The following is a 19,471-nucleotide window of genomic DNA, read 5'->3' on the forward strand; positions in this document are numbered from 1 at the left end:
CCAAGCTTAGGGAAACCAGTTCTGATTTGTCCTCACAGCTCTTAGCACACCAACAGTCATGAATTCTGAAAAATTAAACATTCCTTGGAATTCAGACTGTTTAGAAACATCATCAAGGACTGAAACAATCATGTCCAAATGTTTTAAATACACAGACGTTCCTGTATGAGGGCTCTAAGAATTGGGTAATTACGGGAAAGGTCAAAAAGAGAGAGGAGACCCCAGTCCATATGTCCTACCCACCTCCCAGAATACTTCTTGCTGGAATCCAGCTTGGCTGAGTGATGCACGCGCCATCAGGAAGGACCCGGAGTCAGAGTGATTGGCCAGAGACAACTCGGAAAATAACCCCATTACCATAAAACCCAAGACTGCAAGCCACGTGGCAGAGCAGCCCTCCTGGGTTCCCTGACCCTCCTGCTCTCCACCCAGGTGCTCCTTCTCAATAAAGTCTCTTGCTTTGTCAGCAAAAAAAAAAAAAAAAAGAATTGGGTAATTATCCCTACCAGGTGGTCTAGTCCAGTAAAACATTTCAGAAGCAATAATCCTACACATGGACAAATTCTCAAACGGATCTCTGCAAGAGCCTGAGACTTGAAAACACCTTATTATATTCTTTCAAGACCATCGAGTATCCTCTCAGAGATGGACATGAAATAAAACAAGCACTTTTTCTTCAAGTGTTAGAAGGTCAAAAACTAAATAGCACGTCCCTAATTCAAAATGCCCACTAGGATCCTTATGAGTATTTCTAAATTTTGACTATTCATTCGATTGGGATGGAGGTTGAGGAGAATTGGAGGGGGCCACAGGAGTTACTCATTCTAGGCCCCAAAGAGTTGGTTTTAATTGGTCTGGAGTGAAAGCCAGGCATAAGTTATTTAAATCTCATGTGGTCTAATATGCAGCCAGGGTGGAGAAGCCCTGATCTACAGCAATAATGCCTAAATGCTGGCAGCTGCAATAGAATCTACAGATTGCTAAATTCTAATGCAGACACACTGAATTGACTCCCTAGGATTGGAACATAAAAATACAGCCTCAGAGGTCAGTCTCATTCTCAGCCAGGTTTGGGAAACTTTGCTCTCATATCTTGCTACTCAAAGTGTAGACGGGTATCACCTGGGAATTTATTAACAATGCAGAACCTGGGACCCACCCCAGACCTGATGAATCAGAATCTGCATTTTAGTGAGATCATCAGGTGATTCCCCAAGCTCATGACTACACTCATCTTGTGCATTCTTTTCTTCCTTTTAAGGATGGGAAAGCAGGCCAGGGAAGTTAGAGGACTCGGCAAACATAGGAAAAGGGCATCTAGTGGGGGAGAAAGACAGAATCAGGCCTCGCCGTCTAAGACTTTCTATTTCATCACTATATTTCTGAACTGCTGTTTACACTTTTGTTTTCATTTAATATAAAGGAAGCCCTTCCTCTTTACAGTGCTATTTCTTCAGACTTCATGGAAAGTAACTACAATTTAATACCACTACATATTAATCCCATTCCTAAAGGAGATCACATAGAAACCATGAGGTCAATAATTCCGCTGGCAGAAGTTTCTGGAAGAAGAAAGGTTATATTCAGTCAATGAAAACAATATAAAAGCATGTATTCTTCCTTTCTATAGCAATTCCAGGAAAAGAATCTTTTCCTCTGAGCTGCTCCAACACTACCTGTATCTGGCATGACTAGATGGTTATTTAGGTTTTCGTTTCATTTGTTTTTATGAAAACTACCCCATTCTCTGATCCAGAAATTCCATGGACATTAACAAGTGTGGAACGCCTTTTTGGGGGTTAAACCTCTCTCTCTCCCTCTCATCTTTTTTATGCAAATTACCCTAGAGAGAAGTATTTCAAAGCACAAGCACAGAGAAGTTTTCAGATATTTTAAGAACTGCTAAGGCACAAAAGAATTCTAGAGTATTGAGGAAGAACCAAGACATGGAGGTGAGAAAGGAAAAGACTTCACAAAAAGAAACCAAACACACTGAATAAAACACATTCACTAATTTATACTATTTCCAAGGTCTAGTGCTGATTCTGAGAAAAGTCAACAGGATTTTCCCTCACATTATATTCATTTAGTCCTACCCTTGGAGAAGCACACCACCCGGAAATCATCACCTTTATTCTGAAAGCCCTAAAATCCTGGCATAGACCTCCTCCAGCAGAGGTGAAGTATAGGCAGAAACCAGTAAATTGAGCTAAGGGCTATTTGCAGCCACTCTCGCAGAACCCCGGGGCCTCCATGAGGGAAGGACTTGAGTGCAGGTGCTCACAGTTCCAAGCATTACCCCACCCTCCGCAATTCTCTGATTCCAAGAGCTAAAGAATTCACATTCCAAAAATCAGTGGCCAAGAATGGAAACTTGGAGCTTAAAAGCAACACAATGAAGCTCATGCAACAATCACTAATGTTTTCTAAAAAGTATTGAAGAGGGTATTTCAACAATGCTGATTGTCAAATATTCATTATAAAGTTAGATTTGGTTTGGGAATCTTGGTTTTATTCAAAATTTTACCTTGGATAGAGAGAACAAACTAAGTGGTTACTAGTGGGGAGAGGCGTAGGAGATTAAGAGCTACAAACTACTGTGTATAAAATAACTAAGCTACAAGGATATATTGTATAGCACAGGGAATATTGCCAATATTTTATAATAACTGTAAGTGGAGTATAATCTATAAAAATTTTGAATCACTAAGTTGTACACCTGAAACTAATATAATATTGTAAATCGACCATACCTCAATTTAAAAAACCTACTTCGGAAACATATATACATACATACAAAAAAAAAAATTTACTTTGTTTCTCATCTGAACCAGCCTCCTGTTAAAATCTGAAGTTACATATTTCTAATCCACAAGAACAACCAGACGGACCAAGCTAATTATCTGGCCTGTAATACTCTTCTGAACCTCTGTAAGGAGAATACAGAAATCACCTCTGTACACAGTCTCACTGAACTAAGCTCTCTTTGGCTGCATTCTTATTTACTTCAAGGGAATGAAAAGGGAGCTAGATAACAAAGTGATAATGCAGGTAATCTCTAGAGCTTCACTACAAACCTGGCAATCTCCCAGTTTTCTCATCTCAGTTTTCATCTCCATCCTTACCTCTCTCTATGCCCAATGCTTGAGCCAAAACCCTGAAAGCCATCCTTCACACCTCTTCATTCATGCCATCCAATTCAACACTAAACCCTAATAATTCTACAGCAGAGACATCCACACTTCTCTCCTTCTCTACTGTTACTTCCCAGGCCAACCCACCATCATCTCTTGCCTGGACAATTGCAACAGTCTCCTGGCTGGTCCCCTACTGTCACTGTTCCTCCCTCCAACCCAACTTGCTGTTATACAGCAAGTGACCCCTGTGGCCAGGAGATCTGTCCACTGCACTTGGAATACAATGCAAAAGCCTTACCCGGAATAGTCAAGCCTCTAACTGTCTCTCCACCCTTGTTTCCCACCTTCCTCTTTTTTTGCCCACTGCAATCCAACTACACTGGCTTTTAAGCTTCACAAACTTAGCCACTCGTTTTCTCTTTCCTCCTTAGGATGGTTCACATGTTTTCTCTTTGCCTGAAATATTCTTCTGCCCACTCATCATCTAGTTACCTCTTACTTTAGGCCTCAATTCAACACTACTTCCTTAGAAATGTCTTCCCTGACACCATCTCCCAATTAAAATTAGTTTCTGTTACACTTGATCACAGCACCCTCCCTTTTTCCTTCAAAGTGCTTACCACAGTCTGTAATTTATATTTTGTTTGGGTTTGTTGAACACCTATCTTCCCACCAGACTCCAAGTTCCATGAGGGCAGGGACGATGTCTGTTGGTTCATCACTGTATACCTACAAAAGTTTGTTGAATGATCAAATATAAAAATTCTTATTCCTATTTAAAGTCATACGGCCAATAAATAATTACTAGAGCAATGGTAGACATTGTCAAGAATATAGATAAGAACTATGCTAGGTATTTTTCTTCAAAGAACTGACAATTCTGTAAAAAAATTAAAATTAGGTGTTCCGACACAGATTTCCCTGAACTCTGGAAACTTGTGAATTTAAGTCATGGAGCATACATTACTTTTTAAACTTGTCTTAAGTGGGTGAGTGATATCTATAGATATATTTAAGTTTCAGAGAACAGTAACAGCAGAACAATCCCTGAAGCACATATAGCACATTTTTATTTGGGTTCAATAAAATCCTGGCACAGATGGCTAAACAAAAGCATAAATAATTTATATGTCATGCCCACATCCACAATGTTGATTTCTGGTAGGTTCAATTACCCACTTCTACTATGTCAATAACAGAATATAAAACTGGTATGTTTCATGTCCTTACAAATACACCTTTATCCTACAGCTCTATATCAAGGAAATGTGTGTGTGTGTGTATGTGTGTGTGTGTGTGTGTGTGCGTGTGTGTAGACACATACACTTTGTACCTGTCTCATTCCACAATGAAACTAATTATTATATAGTATTAATTGGCAACATTAAGCAGACCATCACTGTGGGAGTTGGAAATATGCAAAAAATATCTGTTAATTTATTCAAACTTGTTCAGCTGTCATCAAAGATAAAAATATGCCTTCACTTTTCATCTCCTTCAAGATCAAAGGTACATTTTTAAGTTTCTGTGTTTCTTTGATGGCATTAAATTCATCATTTTTCCATCTAGCCAAAGTGGTTCAGAATTCATGAGATACTTTAACTTATATTCCTGAAATTCTAATGGTAGGAATAATAGCAATTTTGTTATAGAAAATATTTCTACACACACAAAAATGTTCAACAATTCAAAGTTTCTACTTTTAATCACTGGTGTTTTGTTCATGAAAGATGTGTTTCTAAAAAGTATATGCGTCAGAATCATTAAAAGTAAAAGATAACTGCAATAATGGCCTATGAGATTCATAGTCTCATAGTACAACAGAAAACCTTCACCCTGCTGTTGATAAGAACAAATTTTTACTGAATTTCATTACAATGACATTTCTTAAAACACCTAAGGACTTAAAACATTCGCTAGTTATATAATCTTGGATAAAAGCTAAATCAGTCAAGATATGTTTGTCAGGGGGAATAAAGTTTTACATTTTTAATGTTTAAGCATCATTTTTCAATCCTGCAAATAAGCAAACCTTGTTTTTGCAAATGAACTACAGCTGTTCTAAAGGGATTCTATTTTCTTTGAAGTTAACCTTTTAAGGCAATCAAACACTAATAGCAAGATAACTAATGGAGAATTTCAATTAAAAGACTAGTCTAAGCTCCACACCTGGTAGAAAAAGTAGAAATGAGGCTTTTCTGAATGCATTTACAATCCGATTAATTTTCTAAAGCTTTGTCTTATTTTTTTTTTAATTTCTACTATCTATGCATTAGGAGCTAATTGTTCAAGGGAAAGATACAGATCACAAATTCAATTCATTTCTCTCCTTTGGCCAGATTTCACTGAGCCAGTTACAAAAAGAGGCTGAATTTCTGCCTTCTTCTTCAGCTTCTCCAAGCACTGCCAATTATTGAGGTAAAAAGAACTGATGTTTCTTTGACTGTAAGTAGTAGTTTTTTTGTTGGGGGAAAGAGTGGTGTTTATTTGTTTGTTTGGGTTTTGGTTTTTTTCTCCAAATAAGTAAGCCCTTGGTAAAGTGAATCTAAATGCCTTTAATCTCAGATCCACCAGTTTAAGACTTAGGAAAGCCTTAACTATTTAATACTTTGCTTTCTTCAGGTTAAAAAAAAAGAAAAGAAAAGTAAATCTCCCCTACCTCAGAGAAAATAGGAACAGGTGAACATTTATTAAGCCCTTGCTATGATGAGGCACAGTGCAAGATCTGCTACATTTGTGGGTTTGCTGAATCTTCCCAGCAAACCCACAAGGTAGTTACTATAATCCTGTAGAGCCCTAGGATGTCACCAAGAGTAATGGCTAGAGTCAGGACGGAAGTCTGTGTCAAGACAAGATGGAAATGCCTTTGCTCTGTTCAGAGCACTGTTCTCTGCCCCACAGAGCTCCAGAAAGATGACCAGTTACCTTGACGATGGTTGCTCTAGTGGAAAAAGAGGCTGCTTGGGAACGAACAAGGAGAAGGTATCACACCTTTCATTCCTCACTCTCAGAGGACATCTTTTGTTTCTGGGCCCAGTAGTGAGGCAACTCTTCTTTCAACCTGTAACTCCTCCTTTGGTCCATCATACTTATACACATTGGCTGTATATGATATCAGTAATGGACATGTTTCATGCCCTGAGTCAGTAGAGTGAATGGGCAGGAATCACTCACTTGGCACACAGCGCTTATAAAGGGTAAGAAAAAACTACTTGGCAAAATTCTTACCCCTAGGGATCAGTAATCTGGTTAGCAAGTAAGACTAATATTACACTGAGTGGGAAGCCAAAAATGACCCTTAGATTTCTAGACTAAAAGATTAAAATATTAAAGACACCTTTGACAAAAATGGGGAAATACCAAAAAAGTAAGTCTATTTGAAGCCAAAACCAATGATAAATTCAATTCTCTGGCCACAATGAGTTTTAGATAACTTGTGAGGTGTACAAGAGAAATTCTATAGGCCACTGGAAATACAGGACCGGAGAACAGAAAGGATACATTTTAAATTATGACCAAGGACAAACTTGCTCTGAAAAGGAGGATAATGATGTAAGAAAGACAGCTGAAGGTTGAACCTGAATGACAAACATCCTTCAGGAGAGGGAAGAGGAGGAGAGGGGAGGAGAAAGGGGATAGAAAAGGAATAGAAAGGGTATAGAAAAAGAAAGGGAAAAGGGCAGGAGAAAGTGAAAAGTCATGAAAGCCAAAAGATGAACTCATGTGGAGAGGGTAGGGGAGCAGAGTCTTAAATCCTACAGAGCCAGAAAAATATGGACAAATAAAAGATTTTTGGATTCACAAGAAGAATGCTCACCTGTAAACTTCTAGAAGTTTCAACATTACGTTTTACACAGAAATCCATTGAAAAGAGGTGCAAAAGGAAATGGTGACCAAGAATTAAAGGCATCAACTACAGAAGGTGCATTCAAAGTTTTAAACATCTAACTAATAACAATAACTAACCACACTGATACTGATACGGTGCTTGTTATGTGCCAGACACTGTTCTCAGCACTTTGCTTGTATTTCCTCATTTAATCCTCACTCCAACACCGTAAGCTAGGCACTTTTATTACTTGCATTTTGCAAAGGAGAAAACTAGGTATAGATAAGTCACAGAGCTAAAAAGCATCAGAGCCAGGACTTTAACGCGAGCCTCCAGAACCTATGGTGCCTAACCAGTGTGCACACTGCCCCTCACAGAAAGAAAAAAAAAATAGGAGAAATGTTATTTTTATCATTGTGTTCAATGTGCATCCCCAGTGCTTATATCAGAGCCTAGCACATAGTGGGCACTCAACAGTATATGTTGAATTAGTGAATGATTAACTAGAAAGAGTATGAACATCAAGCAAAAGGATGGGAGTTATTTTTAGGGGAGTTTATTCTGGGATTATTTAGCCCTCATTGAAAAATTCCTCTATTCTCTCAATGCCATAAATATATGAAAATAAACTCATTGTGCTATAATTTGTCCCAAATCAAAAATATGCCAGCAGACAGAAAAGGCTTACAGAAAAGATCAGGATAAAGATGAAATTTGCCCTCAATCTAAGTGAGTTGCTTGATTTTCAGTTAAACTTGGTGATCTGAGGCTGGCCGTGCAGTCTCTAAAAAGCCAAAATCTATTCTGCCTCTTCCTCTGGATAGTGCACAGGACTGCAAGCTGCTTCTCAAGGCAGAACTCACTCAGAAGATACATAAACTGGTACGGATCAATTCCCAAGGATAAAAGTTAACCATCAATAACTCCTAACTGCAAAATCGTTTTTAAAACAATAATTAGGATCAACAAATTTCTAAACAGTTATTTCCTGTATAAAAGTCTATCTTTTAAGCCCTTGGAGATTAGAACAAAAATGATAGGAAATATTTCAGCTGTACATCAAGTTGGAATAAGAGATGAGTGTGAGATCACATACACATCCACCTCTCATGCTCTCATGAGTCCCATCTGATTTTCCCTGTACAATATGATTTCCATTTTCAGATATACACATTAGTTACCTAAATATTTTAAACTATACAATTACTGATACAAGCTTACTTAATAGATTTCATCAGCAGTGTTTCAGAAAAAAATCAATTCTAGACTTGGTTAATTTAGGAGGCAATAGCAAAAAAACATTTATTCAACTAGTACTTAGTGCTATGTGCATGTGTAAGGTATAACCCATATCCTCAAGAAGCTTAGTCCACATACCAACACTTCCACAACGTCCCAGTTACATGTCATTACCTCTAGAAACTGATTGTGCACCTAAGCTCAGATCTCAAATCATATAACTTGTGAAATCAATAGGACTTTGTACTTATGTTTCTCTGATGGGACCATACCCAAGAAAGAAAGAAATCCATTTCAATAAAATTTCAAGCAGCTTTGCAACCACTCTTCCTTTATAAACTATTTCACTTTTTATTTACTTTTCCTATCTTTTCCCATGTGAAAACTCAACATATCACAAAAATACTATCTAGAATGTACACAAATATTTCTCTATATTAGTAACAGTATCCATAAACAACCAAACACTAAAATAACATCTAACACACTGATATATGTGACAATATTGTCACAGCCCTCATTTGATCAAGTATCTTTCAAGACCAAGCCTTTCCAATATTAAAACTTCTATATTATATAAAATGAGAATATTTAAATTACTCTTTTTAGTCATTCTTCAATAATGAAGAGGAGTTATATCATACATTATTAAGCTAGGGTATTTAGTGGAACACACTAAGGATTTTTTTTTTCAGCCTTGTTGAGGTATAACTGACAAATAAAAATTGTATATATTTAAAGTGTACAACTTGATGGTTTGATATACGTATACAATCAAGCTAATTAACATGTCCATCATGTCACATAGCTAGTGTTTTCTTTTATTGTGTGTGTGGTGAGAACATATGACTGGAGTTTTAAAAATTCTATGAGTAAAGAAAAATGTTTTACAAATGTCCATTTCTTACAGCACATCAAGACTACTTTCTTTGACCTCAATTTCCACAACAATAATTACCACTGGTTTTGTGACTTGTTATTCATGTTCATTTGATTTCACTATGTATCTCTGTTCTTCATAGAAGTGCTGTATGGCATATTTTAATTTTTCCCATTAAAAATGATTTTGTTTGGGACATTTCAGAGCATCTCTCAAAATATGGTTTCTAACCCTACCAAAAAGAAAAAAAAAATCCCTAAAACCAAGATTCAGACTTGATGACTGACAGGAAATAGAACCTCCTAAAGTAATATGTCTCCAATCATATTTTTTTGAGAGTTTAATAAATTTGAAGAACTTTGAAGAATATTTACTTTAGCTCTGTATTTTATTTTTAAAAGTTTGGATAACATCAAAATACTAGAATCATATAATACCCTAGGTAAGTAACTGTAAATCTGTAAACTACCTTTTAATAAGATCAAAGCACTGTCATGAACTGATTCTACTTCACCAACTTGATCAAAATTATATCAAGACATCTGATGAGGAAAATTTTTGTTGAAATAGAAAATATATTCATCCTTCTAGTTATGAACATTATACATTATTATTCTGCAAAACTTTATATTTCATACATATTATCACCACACTGAGGTGATTTATTACAATAAAATTTTGTTCATCTGCTAAAGTAAATACTCTACTAGTCTAAAATTTATTTGAATTTGTTTCCATAAACTGCTTTTACTAATATCACATTCAGTCACAAAACGTAGGTCACCATTAACTAATATAAGATTGCAATTCCTTTCTTCATTTCACTTTCCTATATGTCTTGTGTTTTAGATATTTTCTGCCAAGAGTAAGAACTAACTGCGTTGATTTTAACCCCCAATCAAACTTGAGGAAAAGGACCGAAAAGAGAAACAGAAAGATATTAACTACTTAGTTCACCTGTGGCAGGACCTATAGTGCCCTCTTGTGGTGAATCTTAACTACAGCGCTCTGGAGAACAGAACAACTTTTCCTAGACCAGACACTGGAGAGAAGGTGGAAGCGTTGTTCCTCCATGCTACCAAGCGGCTGTTATTAACAATGAAAGTAAAAGATAAATATTGACTAAACTAACAGACTCCTTTATAGAAATGTACTCAGTCACCATCAGTTAAAACAATCATAGCCACTCCCTTCTATTAACAAAAATACTGCTTTATGTTTCTTTTAGTAGGGCAGTTGACAGATGGCCAGGCACGTGGATTTCTTATATACTCTACTTCTGGAATCAAGCAAAAGATAAACAAACAGAGCAATTTCTAATGAACACAAGAATGTCCTGGGACAAGCAACTCTCTAGTCAACAAAGTACTGCATTTGTTATACAAGGCAGTGTGTACTCTAAAGCAAGGGACAATCCTCTGGCTTACTTATAAATATAATTTAGGAAGTGGTCAGTATAATTTCAATCTCTATGATATTTTAAAGGTAAAAGTGATACATTATAAGACCTGGGTAAACCAAAGCTTCAAACTCTAAGTGGTTTTATCAACATTTCCTGAATAGTATTTTAGATCTTTCAAGAAAAAATATCAAGTACTCTATACCAAAAAACCCCACAATAATCCATTTGTTTTCCACAATTTTTTTAATTGGATGAGAATTATGAGTTATTATTTCTTTTCTGTTTTGTTTTTAAATCACGAGTTCTCTTATTTCCCCTCCCATAGGTTCTCATTTAAGATCTTAGTTTTTACAAATATTAATTATAGCACAAAAATGATTTTGGATTTTCCTATAGGTAAGAGCACTGAGTAAAGAAAGTGCTTGTGCAACCAGGTATTTCAGGCAAAATGAAAAACTGAGTATACTCAACTTCTTCTCTTGAAGGTTAAGTGGTTCATAAAATACTGCCTTTTCTGTTTTCTTCTTTCCTGGGCCCCTTTTTTCTCTAAAGAGAAAAACATTTCTAGTTTTTCATAATGTTTAAAATATTAAAGAACAGTAAATTCTAATTTAAAAGACATTATTTTTATAGTTAAAAATTTTCGAGATGGCAACCAGGTTTACTGTCACCCAAACTAATCATTTCTGCCTATTTGTTAAGGAATCAAAGACAACATATATATAAAATGTACTGCCCAAAGCAATAATCAGATTGAAGGCCTTGGAAATGTTTTGTTTTGTTTTGTTTTAATCTAAAATTCCACCTAAAAGTCTTAAAAAACTGTTGCTTTCTTTCAGGTACCTACCTTCTACCCATAAGTGTACTGCTCCCTACGGCCCAAAATATATTGGTGAATAGCTCGCATAAATACTATGCAAGGTTTAAATAAGGGAAGATGGCCTGATAATGTTCCAGACACAGATTCGGTCAGTCGGCATTTTGGACGGGGGCCTTCTATGAGACACTGCACGCAGGTAATGAACTCACCACATGGTTCCCAAACTTTCCCTTCCTAGCAACATATTTTGATTCTACTGGCCAAAAATGTATCTAAACCTTGCTATTGCATTTATGCTTTTGACCTTTACAATTTCTTGGAGTAATAATGTGTACCCTATACCTACTAGAATCACATGTTAAGAATGATTGTAATTCCTTTTATTTGTCTAAAAATGATCTTATCTTTTATCTTAAAACTAAAGAGAGGAATTCCCTACTTCTACTATTTTGGGATTTGGCTATAAAATATGTTTGTATCCATCCTACTCAATGGCCCTCATTATTTTATTTTATAGACTTTGAATCACCAGTGACAATTTGAAATGCTTTCCCATAACAGACTCTGTCAACTAAACAAGGAAAATAAAAAGCCAGTCTCAAGAGGTGTAAAATAACAGCAAATAGGCTACAGTGCTACTCTAAGGCAAAGAATACAGCACTGTTATTCTGGGAAATTGCAACTGAGGAGTTTGGAACTTTATTAGAATATCCTCATGTTTAAAAGCTATACCCAAATATACCACACTTCTTGCTCTTTTTTTCTCCATCAAGAAGTTTTCTGATAGATTTCTAATTGGCAGAGATTTCAGCTCATTAATGATCACCGTAGACAAATAAAACTTGACCTTTTCTCTTGGTGTCCATTGCCCTTTCATATCTAGTATCCCTCCTTTTCTCCCTCTCTCTCTCTCTCTCCCCCTCCCTCTCCCTCCCATGCTCCTTCCCTCCCTCTCTCTCCTTCCCTCTCTCCCTGTATTTCTGCTACTTTTTACATCTCTCTTTTGCTCTTTCTATGTGGTGAGACAGAGAGAGAGTTTTCTTCCTCTGCATCTACCTTTGTGTCTGGGTAGATATCTGTCTGTATGTTTATCTGTGTGTATCTCTAGATATGCTTCTACTCCGACTCTCACTAAAAGATCTGATATTTTCATAAGAAGAAAATGATGTTGTATCAGAAAAAGAAGCACTTCATGGGGTAAAAGTAACCCATCTTTCTTCAATTCTTAGCTAGATTAGGAGTGCTGCCTCTTTTCTTTTCCGCTAAAGCTCTGCCCATACTTCACTTTCAAAGTTGTTAAGTTAATGAATAATGAAATCTTCACGGTGACAAACTCAATCCATCTGTGAGAACCCTGAAGGGAATTTTCTGTTAATCTCAAACAATTTCTCAGAATGAATTTTTCTATTTCTCTGCCAAATCATATAGAAATGGCAACAAGTGTGGGATACTCGCACATAAAAGTGTAGAGAAATTTAATACTGTAATTCTCAATTTCTGAGGTTCTTCCTGTACAAGTGGCACTGAGACTTTCTTTTATTGATTACATATACATGTTCATATACTTTCCTCAAATATCTAACACATTTCAAACAAAGCTCAGAGGTTTTGAGTAGTGGTATTAAAAGTTAGCCATAAGCAATTAGAGGTGATATTTAAAATGCAAAAACAGATCAATTTTCATTTGTACTCGGTGCTATCCATGGAAAGAAACATTAAACCAGTGAAGCAATTATAACATGAAGTGTAAAAAAGATAAAACATTCATTGACTTGGATGGTAGATTTAAAATGGAGGCAATGGAAGCAGCTCTTTCTAAGCCACATAAGGTAAGTCTTGATTTCATGGTATATCAGAAATAAAAGATATTCTAAAAACTGGCTCATAGTTCCGGTATGTATGAGAAGTTTCACCCAAAGATGCTATATGAGTAAATTTCAGCCAAGGAATTCTCATCTACTTTCTGGTTACCACGCAGAGCAATAGAGAGCCTCCAGATTTTATTCTTTAAGGCCTTCTCTGAAAAGTCCTCTCACAGACCAAATTGCATGGAGTTGAAATAACCCAAGAGGATGAGAAAGTTGAAAAACAGACTGATATACCTTAAATAGCTAATTCCAATAACCTTTAAATTTCCCAAACTGGTTGTTTTAACTGTAATATCTCCTTGTACTCTAGGTTTCTGTACAATATTAATATAAGAAAGTAATGTATAAACATAGACATTGGCTACCATGAGGAATTTATATTTTATATTATCATAAAAAATCAAACACACATTTGAAATCACACTGGAATGGCTAAAAGTATTATAGTTTTTTTTTTTTTTAACACTAAACCAGGCCTATTAGCTATTTTTTTTTTGGAACCCAAAAAAGTCTGTTCAAGACTTGTATACTATCAGGCATTGACCAAATGCAAAGAAATAAAGTCAAAAGCCTCAAATGAAAACCAAATACCATGTCAGAGATTGATGAAAAATACCTTGGGACACTTAACATATAGTCCCTAAATCAGGGGAAATATTTGCAAGCCTAGTTTTAGAAGAGATCATATCCTAAGAATTAATATAACCTAATCTACCAATTCAGGAAGAGCATAATTGTATTTAATTATTTATTATCATTTGAGTGTGCCTCTGTCTTGCCACTAAGGAGGGAGCTTTTTGAGAGCAGAAGTGTCTTAATCATTTTTTTATCAGAAGGACCCCACAGAGTGTCTCTTGTATAAGGCACCCAAATAAATATTGTTTCATTGAATGAACGAATGAATGAATGAATAAACAATGATTATGGAATTGCATAGAGTATTTCCATTGCTTTGGTCCAAAATCTACTGTAATCAATATGCAGAAATGTCTTTCTCATAATTCTGCAAGCAAAGGATCTCAAAATATAATAACAGGCCTCTGAAGGAAAAAAACAAAAAACAAAAAACTTTAAAGGATATTTTACATATCTTGCTTGTAAAATTGAAAATTATATAAAAGATTTGAAAGCAAGTAGAAAATGTATATTTCAGTAAAATGCAAAGTTTATAAGGTCCTAAAATGTGAAATATATAACCATCCCCATTTCGATATCTTAGAGGAAATGAATGCATAAATGGATGGCAATTCAAAGACACTTTAAGGCAAGAAAACCCTAACATCAATAGCAAGGTAGAATGGCATTTTTAAAATTCTTTCTCTAGTTACTTTAAAAGCACAGTAGCTATTGCTTCCCTTCTACATTTCTCCTGTTTAAGTCAAATCAAATATATCATATAGATCAATACAGACCAATGCAAAATAAAATTTAAAAAAAACTTTAAACACAAATTTGACCATAATAATTGCCTTCCCATTTTTCCAGAACTGACTCTGTTTCTTAGGTTCAACTCCAACTACCCTCTCATACACAAGGCTCCTTTCAGCGGTGCCCGTTGGGCCTGAAAGCCATTCCAGAAACTAAATCTTAAGTAGCCACTTTCACAGCCATTCCCAACTTGAGGGAACCCTTCCACTGAGATTAACTCTAAGAATTTGATCAGTCTCTTCAGCCTACTTGTTTAAAAATGTGGGGAAACGATGAACAAAAAAGATATCCCTCAACAAAGCGAAACTCAACTCTGTTCTCCAGATGTACCTACACCCTAGCCGCTGCTCCCTCTTGGCTTCCTGCGGTTCTGGGCTCTGGACAGGTGGGAGGGGGGAGAGTACGTCTTGGGGAGGGGATGCAACTAACTTTCCTCGGCCACCTCATTCCCACTCCCACCTAAAATCAGGTCCATCTTGTAACTGCAGCCGCCAGGTAGGGCGGTCTGCGTCCCCCTCCCGCCTTTGGAGAGGGATGGGACGGGGAGGATGGGGGGCGTGGGTGGGCAGGATGGAGGTGGAGGGGTGTTCTGACTGCAACTCTTCTTACCGCTGGAGCGCCTGACGATGTTCTCCAAAAATGTGTTCTGCGGTGCCACCAGCCCTCTCTTGCCCCCCGGCATCCTGGGTCTGGAGAGCAGCGGCCAGGATCCGCGGCGGGGGAGGGGGGAACGCAGGAAGAGAAGGTGGAGGAAGAAGAGGAAAAGGTGGAAGAGAAGATCGATCCGAAAGAAGAGGGGGCGCGGCGGCGACGACGGGGTCCCCTGACTGTGTCTCCAGCCCGACCCGGATGAGCAGCTCTGGGGAGGAGGACCAGGCAGTTCATGGTAGTAGCGCTCCCCCGGCCGCCGCTGCCCAGACTGTGGCGGTGCCGCACACGGGGCTCGGGAACTGCAGGCTCCGCGGGGCACAGTGCGCCTGCGCCGCCCCCGCTGTCGCTGTCCCGCCGGTGCTGATGCTGAAGCTGTTGCTGAGGCTGCTGTCGCGGCGGCGATCACCTAGGCGCGGGCTCAGCATTTCTCCCCCTGCCCCGACCCCGAGGCCGGGGGAGCAGGAAAAGCCCACTCAAAGCCCTATCTCGCAGATCCTCTACTGCGCCCTCCTCTCCCACTTCCTAGCCTACCCCACTGGCGCAGCCGGATCAGCGCTGCCCAGCTGAGCCCAACTTCAGCCCGGCTGTGCGCCTGGTGGCCGCTCCTCTCTCCCCGGAGATCGAGGCAAACGCTCGCTGTCCAGTGGGGCCGTGGAGTGGGAGAGGAAGTGGGAGAAGCAGGCAGGATGCCAAAGAGGGCAATGGGCAGTCGGAGGGGGTCACATCTCAGTTTCTCCTGCCAAGGTCCCGAGTCCCGGCTGCTCCCGGGGACGCAGCTGCCGGGGCGGAGGTGTTGATCATCTCCCGCTCCAGTCCGGGCTGAGCGCGCAGCAGGGACTGACTGAGCGGCGCGCGGGGACGCAGAGCAGCCACCTGACGCTGCTACCGCCCCCCTCTGGGCTTCGGTGCCCGAAGCTCAACAGAGGCGATTTCAGCACCCGCCCTGGCCCACACCTTGGAGCCCGAGCCAGATAGGGTCTGAGCGCAGAGCAGGAGCGGGAATGGCCCGGGCGCCCCAGGCTGGGTCTGGCGCGCGGAGGAGCGTGGCGGCAGTACAGGGACGCTTCCCAGGGCTGCGGAGCGCACAGGCGAGCAGCGAGCCCAGCCACTGCTAAGTTGAGGGAAAGCTTGCACTTAATGCAAGGAGTAAGGGAAGAGAGTGAATAATTCACACCCGAGAGAGGGAGAGTGCAGCGGGCAGCGTTTGCTGTGGAAAAACAGTAAAGGCGGGGGGTGAGGGGGGGGGGCGACGTTGCACAGGACTGGGGAGTGTGGGCAGGAATTTTCTCTAACAACGCTCGGAACCGGCGACAGGAGGGGAACCGCTAGAAACAGAGTCCAAAAGCCAGAGTCTGTGACGGAGAAGGGAAAATAGCATAAGTGCGAAGGGACCGGGGAAAGAGATGGAAAGAAATGGAGGAGCTCACGCCGCGGCACCGGCACCTTCTTTTATCTAAGGCGGTGGTTCTCAAAGTGGTCCCGGACTGGCGGCATCTCCTAAGAACTTGTTAAAAATGCAAATTATCAGGCTCTATCCAAGAGCTAGGAAACCGGGAACTCTGGGAGCGAGGGCCAACAATGTTTTAACAAGCCCTCCGGATAAATATTATGCCCGCTCAAGTTTGAGAAGAACTGATCTACGGATTCCCCTCCAGAGGCTTCGCCCGGGCCTGTCTAGAAAGGACGACTGCATAAACAGGGTCAAGGAGTGAGGACAAAGTGCGCTGCGGCCAGGTCAGAGGTTGGTGGCGAGGCAAAGTGTTAGGCAGGAAGGCAAGGCGAAAGGAGAGTTGGATGGGGGCGTCCCCTTTTGCTAGATAAGAATATGCTAGATAACCCCTGTTAGGAAAGGTCAAGGCTAGGTTACCCGGAGACAGCGGGAATCTCCCTGGCAGGGGTCAGAGAAAACAACTCCTGCTCGGCTCCTACCCTGGGCAGGGAGGAAGGGGGATGGGGGAGTGGGGGCGGTGTCTCGCCTAAACCCCTAGATTACCAATCACTGGCCTCAGGTTACCATCACCGCCTCTCCAGAGCTGTCGGTGTAAGGGCCGTTGCCTGTAGCTGAGAGACACATAAATACACAGCCAGAATCCAGGCTTTATCTTAGGATCCTTTTCTCCCTCTCCTCTGAAATTTCCACCCGTTCCTGCAGTGCTTGGGCAGCTGAGCAAACCCAGAAGGTTGATGCGAGGTAAAGAGCAGTTTGCTCTGCTAGGATTCTTTCCGCACAAAATCAAGAGACTCGGTAGAATAACACTAGTCTAACCTTGCTTTCTACCCCAAGCACGGCTGGTGGTGCAAGTTTATTTCCCTACAGATAGACTGCCTTCTAAATGCGTTGGGGTGTCTTTAGTTAAATAACAAGGGACTCAGGCACAGATTGGATCCTTGTGGTTGGCCTGCCATGACAGGAGTCAGAGATGTGGCTGAGGTTACAGCTCCCTTCCTGCAGTTGACCGGGTGTGTACAAGGGTGATCTCGGACAGGCAGCGGTGAGTGGTGGTGTGAAGCGAGATCTTAATTCCCTGCCCAGGAATTGAACCTGGGTAGCCTGGATGAAAACCAGGAATCCTAGCCACCACACCCCCTGGCTCTTGCCCCCAGTGAAAAATGCATTTCTCACAGAGGCAAAAACTGTAAAAACAGTTACATGCAGCTCAATATCAAAAAACAAACAACCCAATCCAAAAATGGGCAGAAGACTTAAACAGACATTTCTCCAAAGAAGATGTACAGATTGCCAACAAACACATGAAAGAATGCTCAACATCATTAATCATTAGAGAAATGCAAATCAAAACTACAATGAGATATCATCTCACAACGGTCAGAATGGCCATCATCAAAAAATCTACAAACAATAAATGCTGGAGAGGGTGTGGAGAAAAGGGAACACTCTTGCACTGTTGGTGGGAATGTAAATTGATACAGCCACTATGGAGAACAGTATGGAGGTTCCTTAAAAAACTAAAAATAGAACTACCATACGACCCAGCAACCCCACTACTGGGCATATACCCGGAGAAAACCATAATTCAAAAAGAGTCATGTACCAAAATGTTCATTGCAGCTCTATTTACAATAGCCAGGACATGGAAGCAACCTAAATGTCCATCGTCGGATGAATGGATAAAGAAGATGTGACACATATATACAATGGAATATTACTCAGCCATAAAAAGAAACGAAATTGAGTTATTTGTAGTGAGGTGGATGGACCTAGAGTCTGTCATACAGAGTGAAGTAAGTCAGAAAGAGAAAAACAAATACCGTATGCTAACACATATATGGACTCTTAAAAAAAAAAAAATGGTCATGAAGAACCTAGGGGCAAGACAGCAATAAAGACGCAGACCTACTAGAGAATGGACTTGAGGACACAGGGAGGGGGAAGGGTAAGCTGGGACAAAGTGAGAGAGTGGCATGGACATACATACACTACCAAACGTAAAATAGATAGCTAGTGGGAAGCAGCCACATAGCACAGCAAGATCAGCTCGGTGCTTTGTGACTACCTAGAGGGGTGGGATAGGGAGGGTGGGAGGGAGGGAGATGCAAGAGGGAAGAGATATGGGGATATATGTATATGTATAACTGATTCACTTTGGTATAAAGCAGAAACTAACACACCATTGTAAAGCAATTATACTTCAATAAAGATGTTAAAAAAAAACAGGTACAAAGTTTATTATTAAAGACACAGCACAACAGCAAGTGGGAGAGCACACAGAGAAACAGTTTGTTTAGTTAAGACAAAAGCAAGGCAGAGATGCACACCTGGAGAGAAAGGGGGTGGGCGTCCTCCCTAATGAGGAGGAGCGCAGTAAAGAAGTGGTTAAGTCATCTATATACCGCAGTTCTTCCAGATCTTTGTTTACCTTTGGCCAATTATCTGGTTTCTTTTTCCACACCTGCCCTGCCCTAGGACCCTCCCCAACATGCGTGAGCAACTTTTTTCCAAGATGGATTACAGCCCGGAGGCCTATGGGACGGCCTTAGCATCACATATTATGGGCCCTTTTTGACCCCCAAGGAGCCTTTCTGCATATGTGCAATGTTTCCCTTGCCCCAAGGATGGGAAATGTATGACCTCTTGACCTTTTAACAGGGTTTAGTCCCACTCTGTCCCTGCCATAAAAATGTCCAATGTCCGGTTATTTACCCTATTTCCGTTGCTGGTTTCTATATCGAGGTGCAGATCTCGAAATATAGACAGG

The 19,471-nt window shown here is 40.0% G+C and overlaps 1 protein-coding gene across 1 annotated transcript in view; it reads right to left on the minus strand.

Annotated features, from left to right (window-relative positions):
* Window positions 1-15,285, minus strand: part of KCNH5 (potassium voltage-gated channel subfamily H member 5) — a 329,564-nt gene extending 314,279 nt beyond the window's left edge. The window contains exon 1 of the mRNA XM_059915741.1: window positions 15,213-15,285. Coding sequence (XP_059771724.1) covers window positions 15,213-15,285 — 73 coding nt within the window. The remainder of the gene's footprint in view (window positions 1-15,212) is intronic.
* Between the last annotated feature and the right edge of the window lie 4,186 nt (window positions 15,286-19,471).

Source organism: Balaenoptera ricei, chromosome 2, assembly GCF_028023285.1.
Source record: "Balaenoptera ricei isolate mBalRic1 chromosome 2, mBalRic1.hap2, whole genome shotgun sequence".
NCBI classification, from domain to species: domain Eukaryota; kingdom Metazoa; phylum Chordata; class Mammalia; order Artiodactyla; family Balaenopteridae; genus Balaenoptera; species Balaenoptera ricei.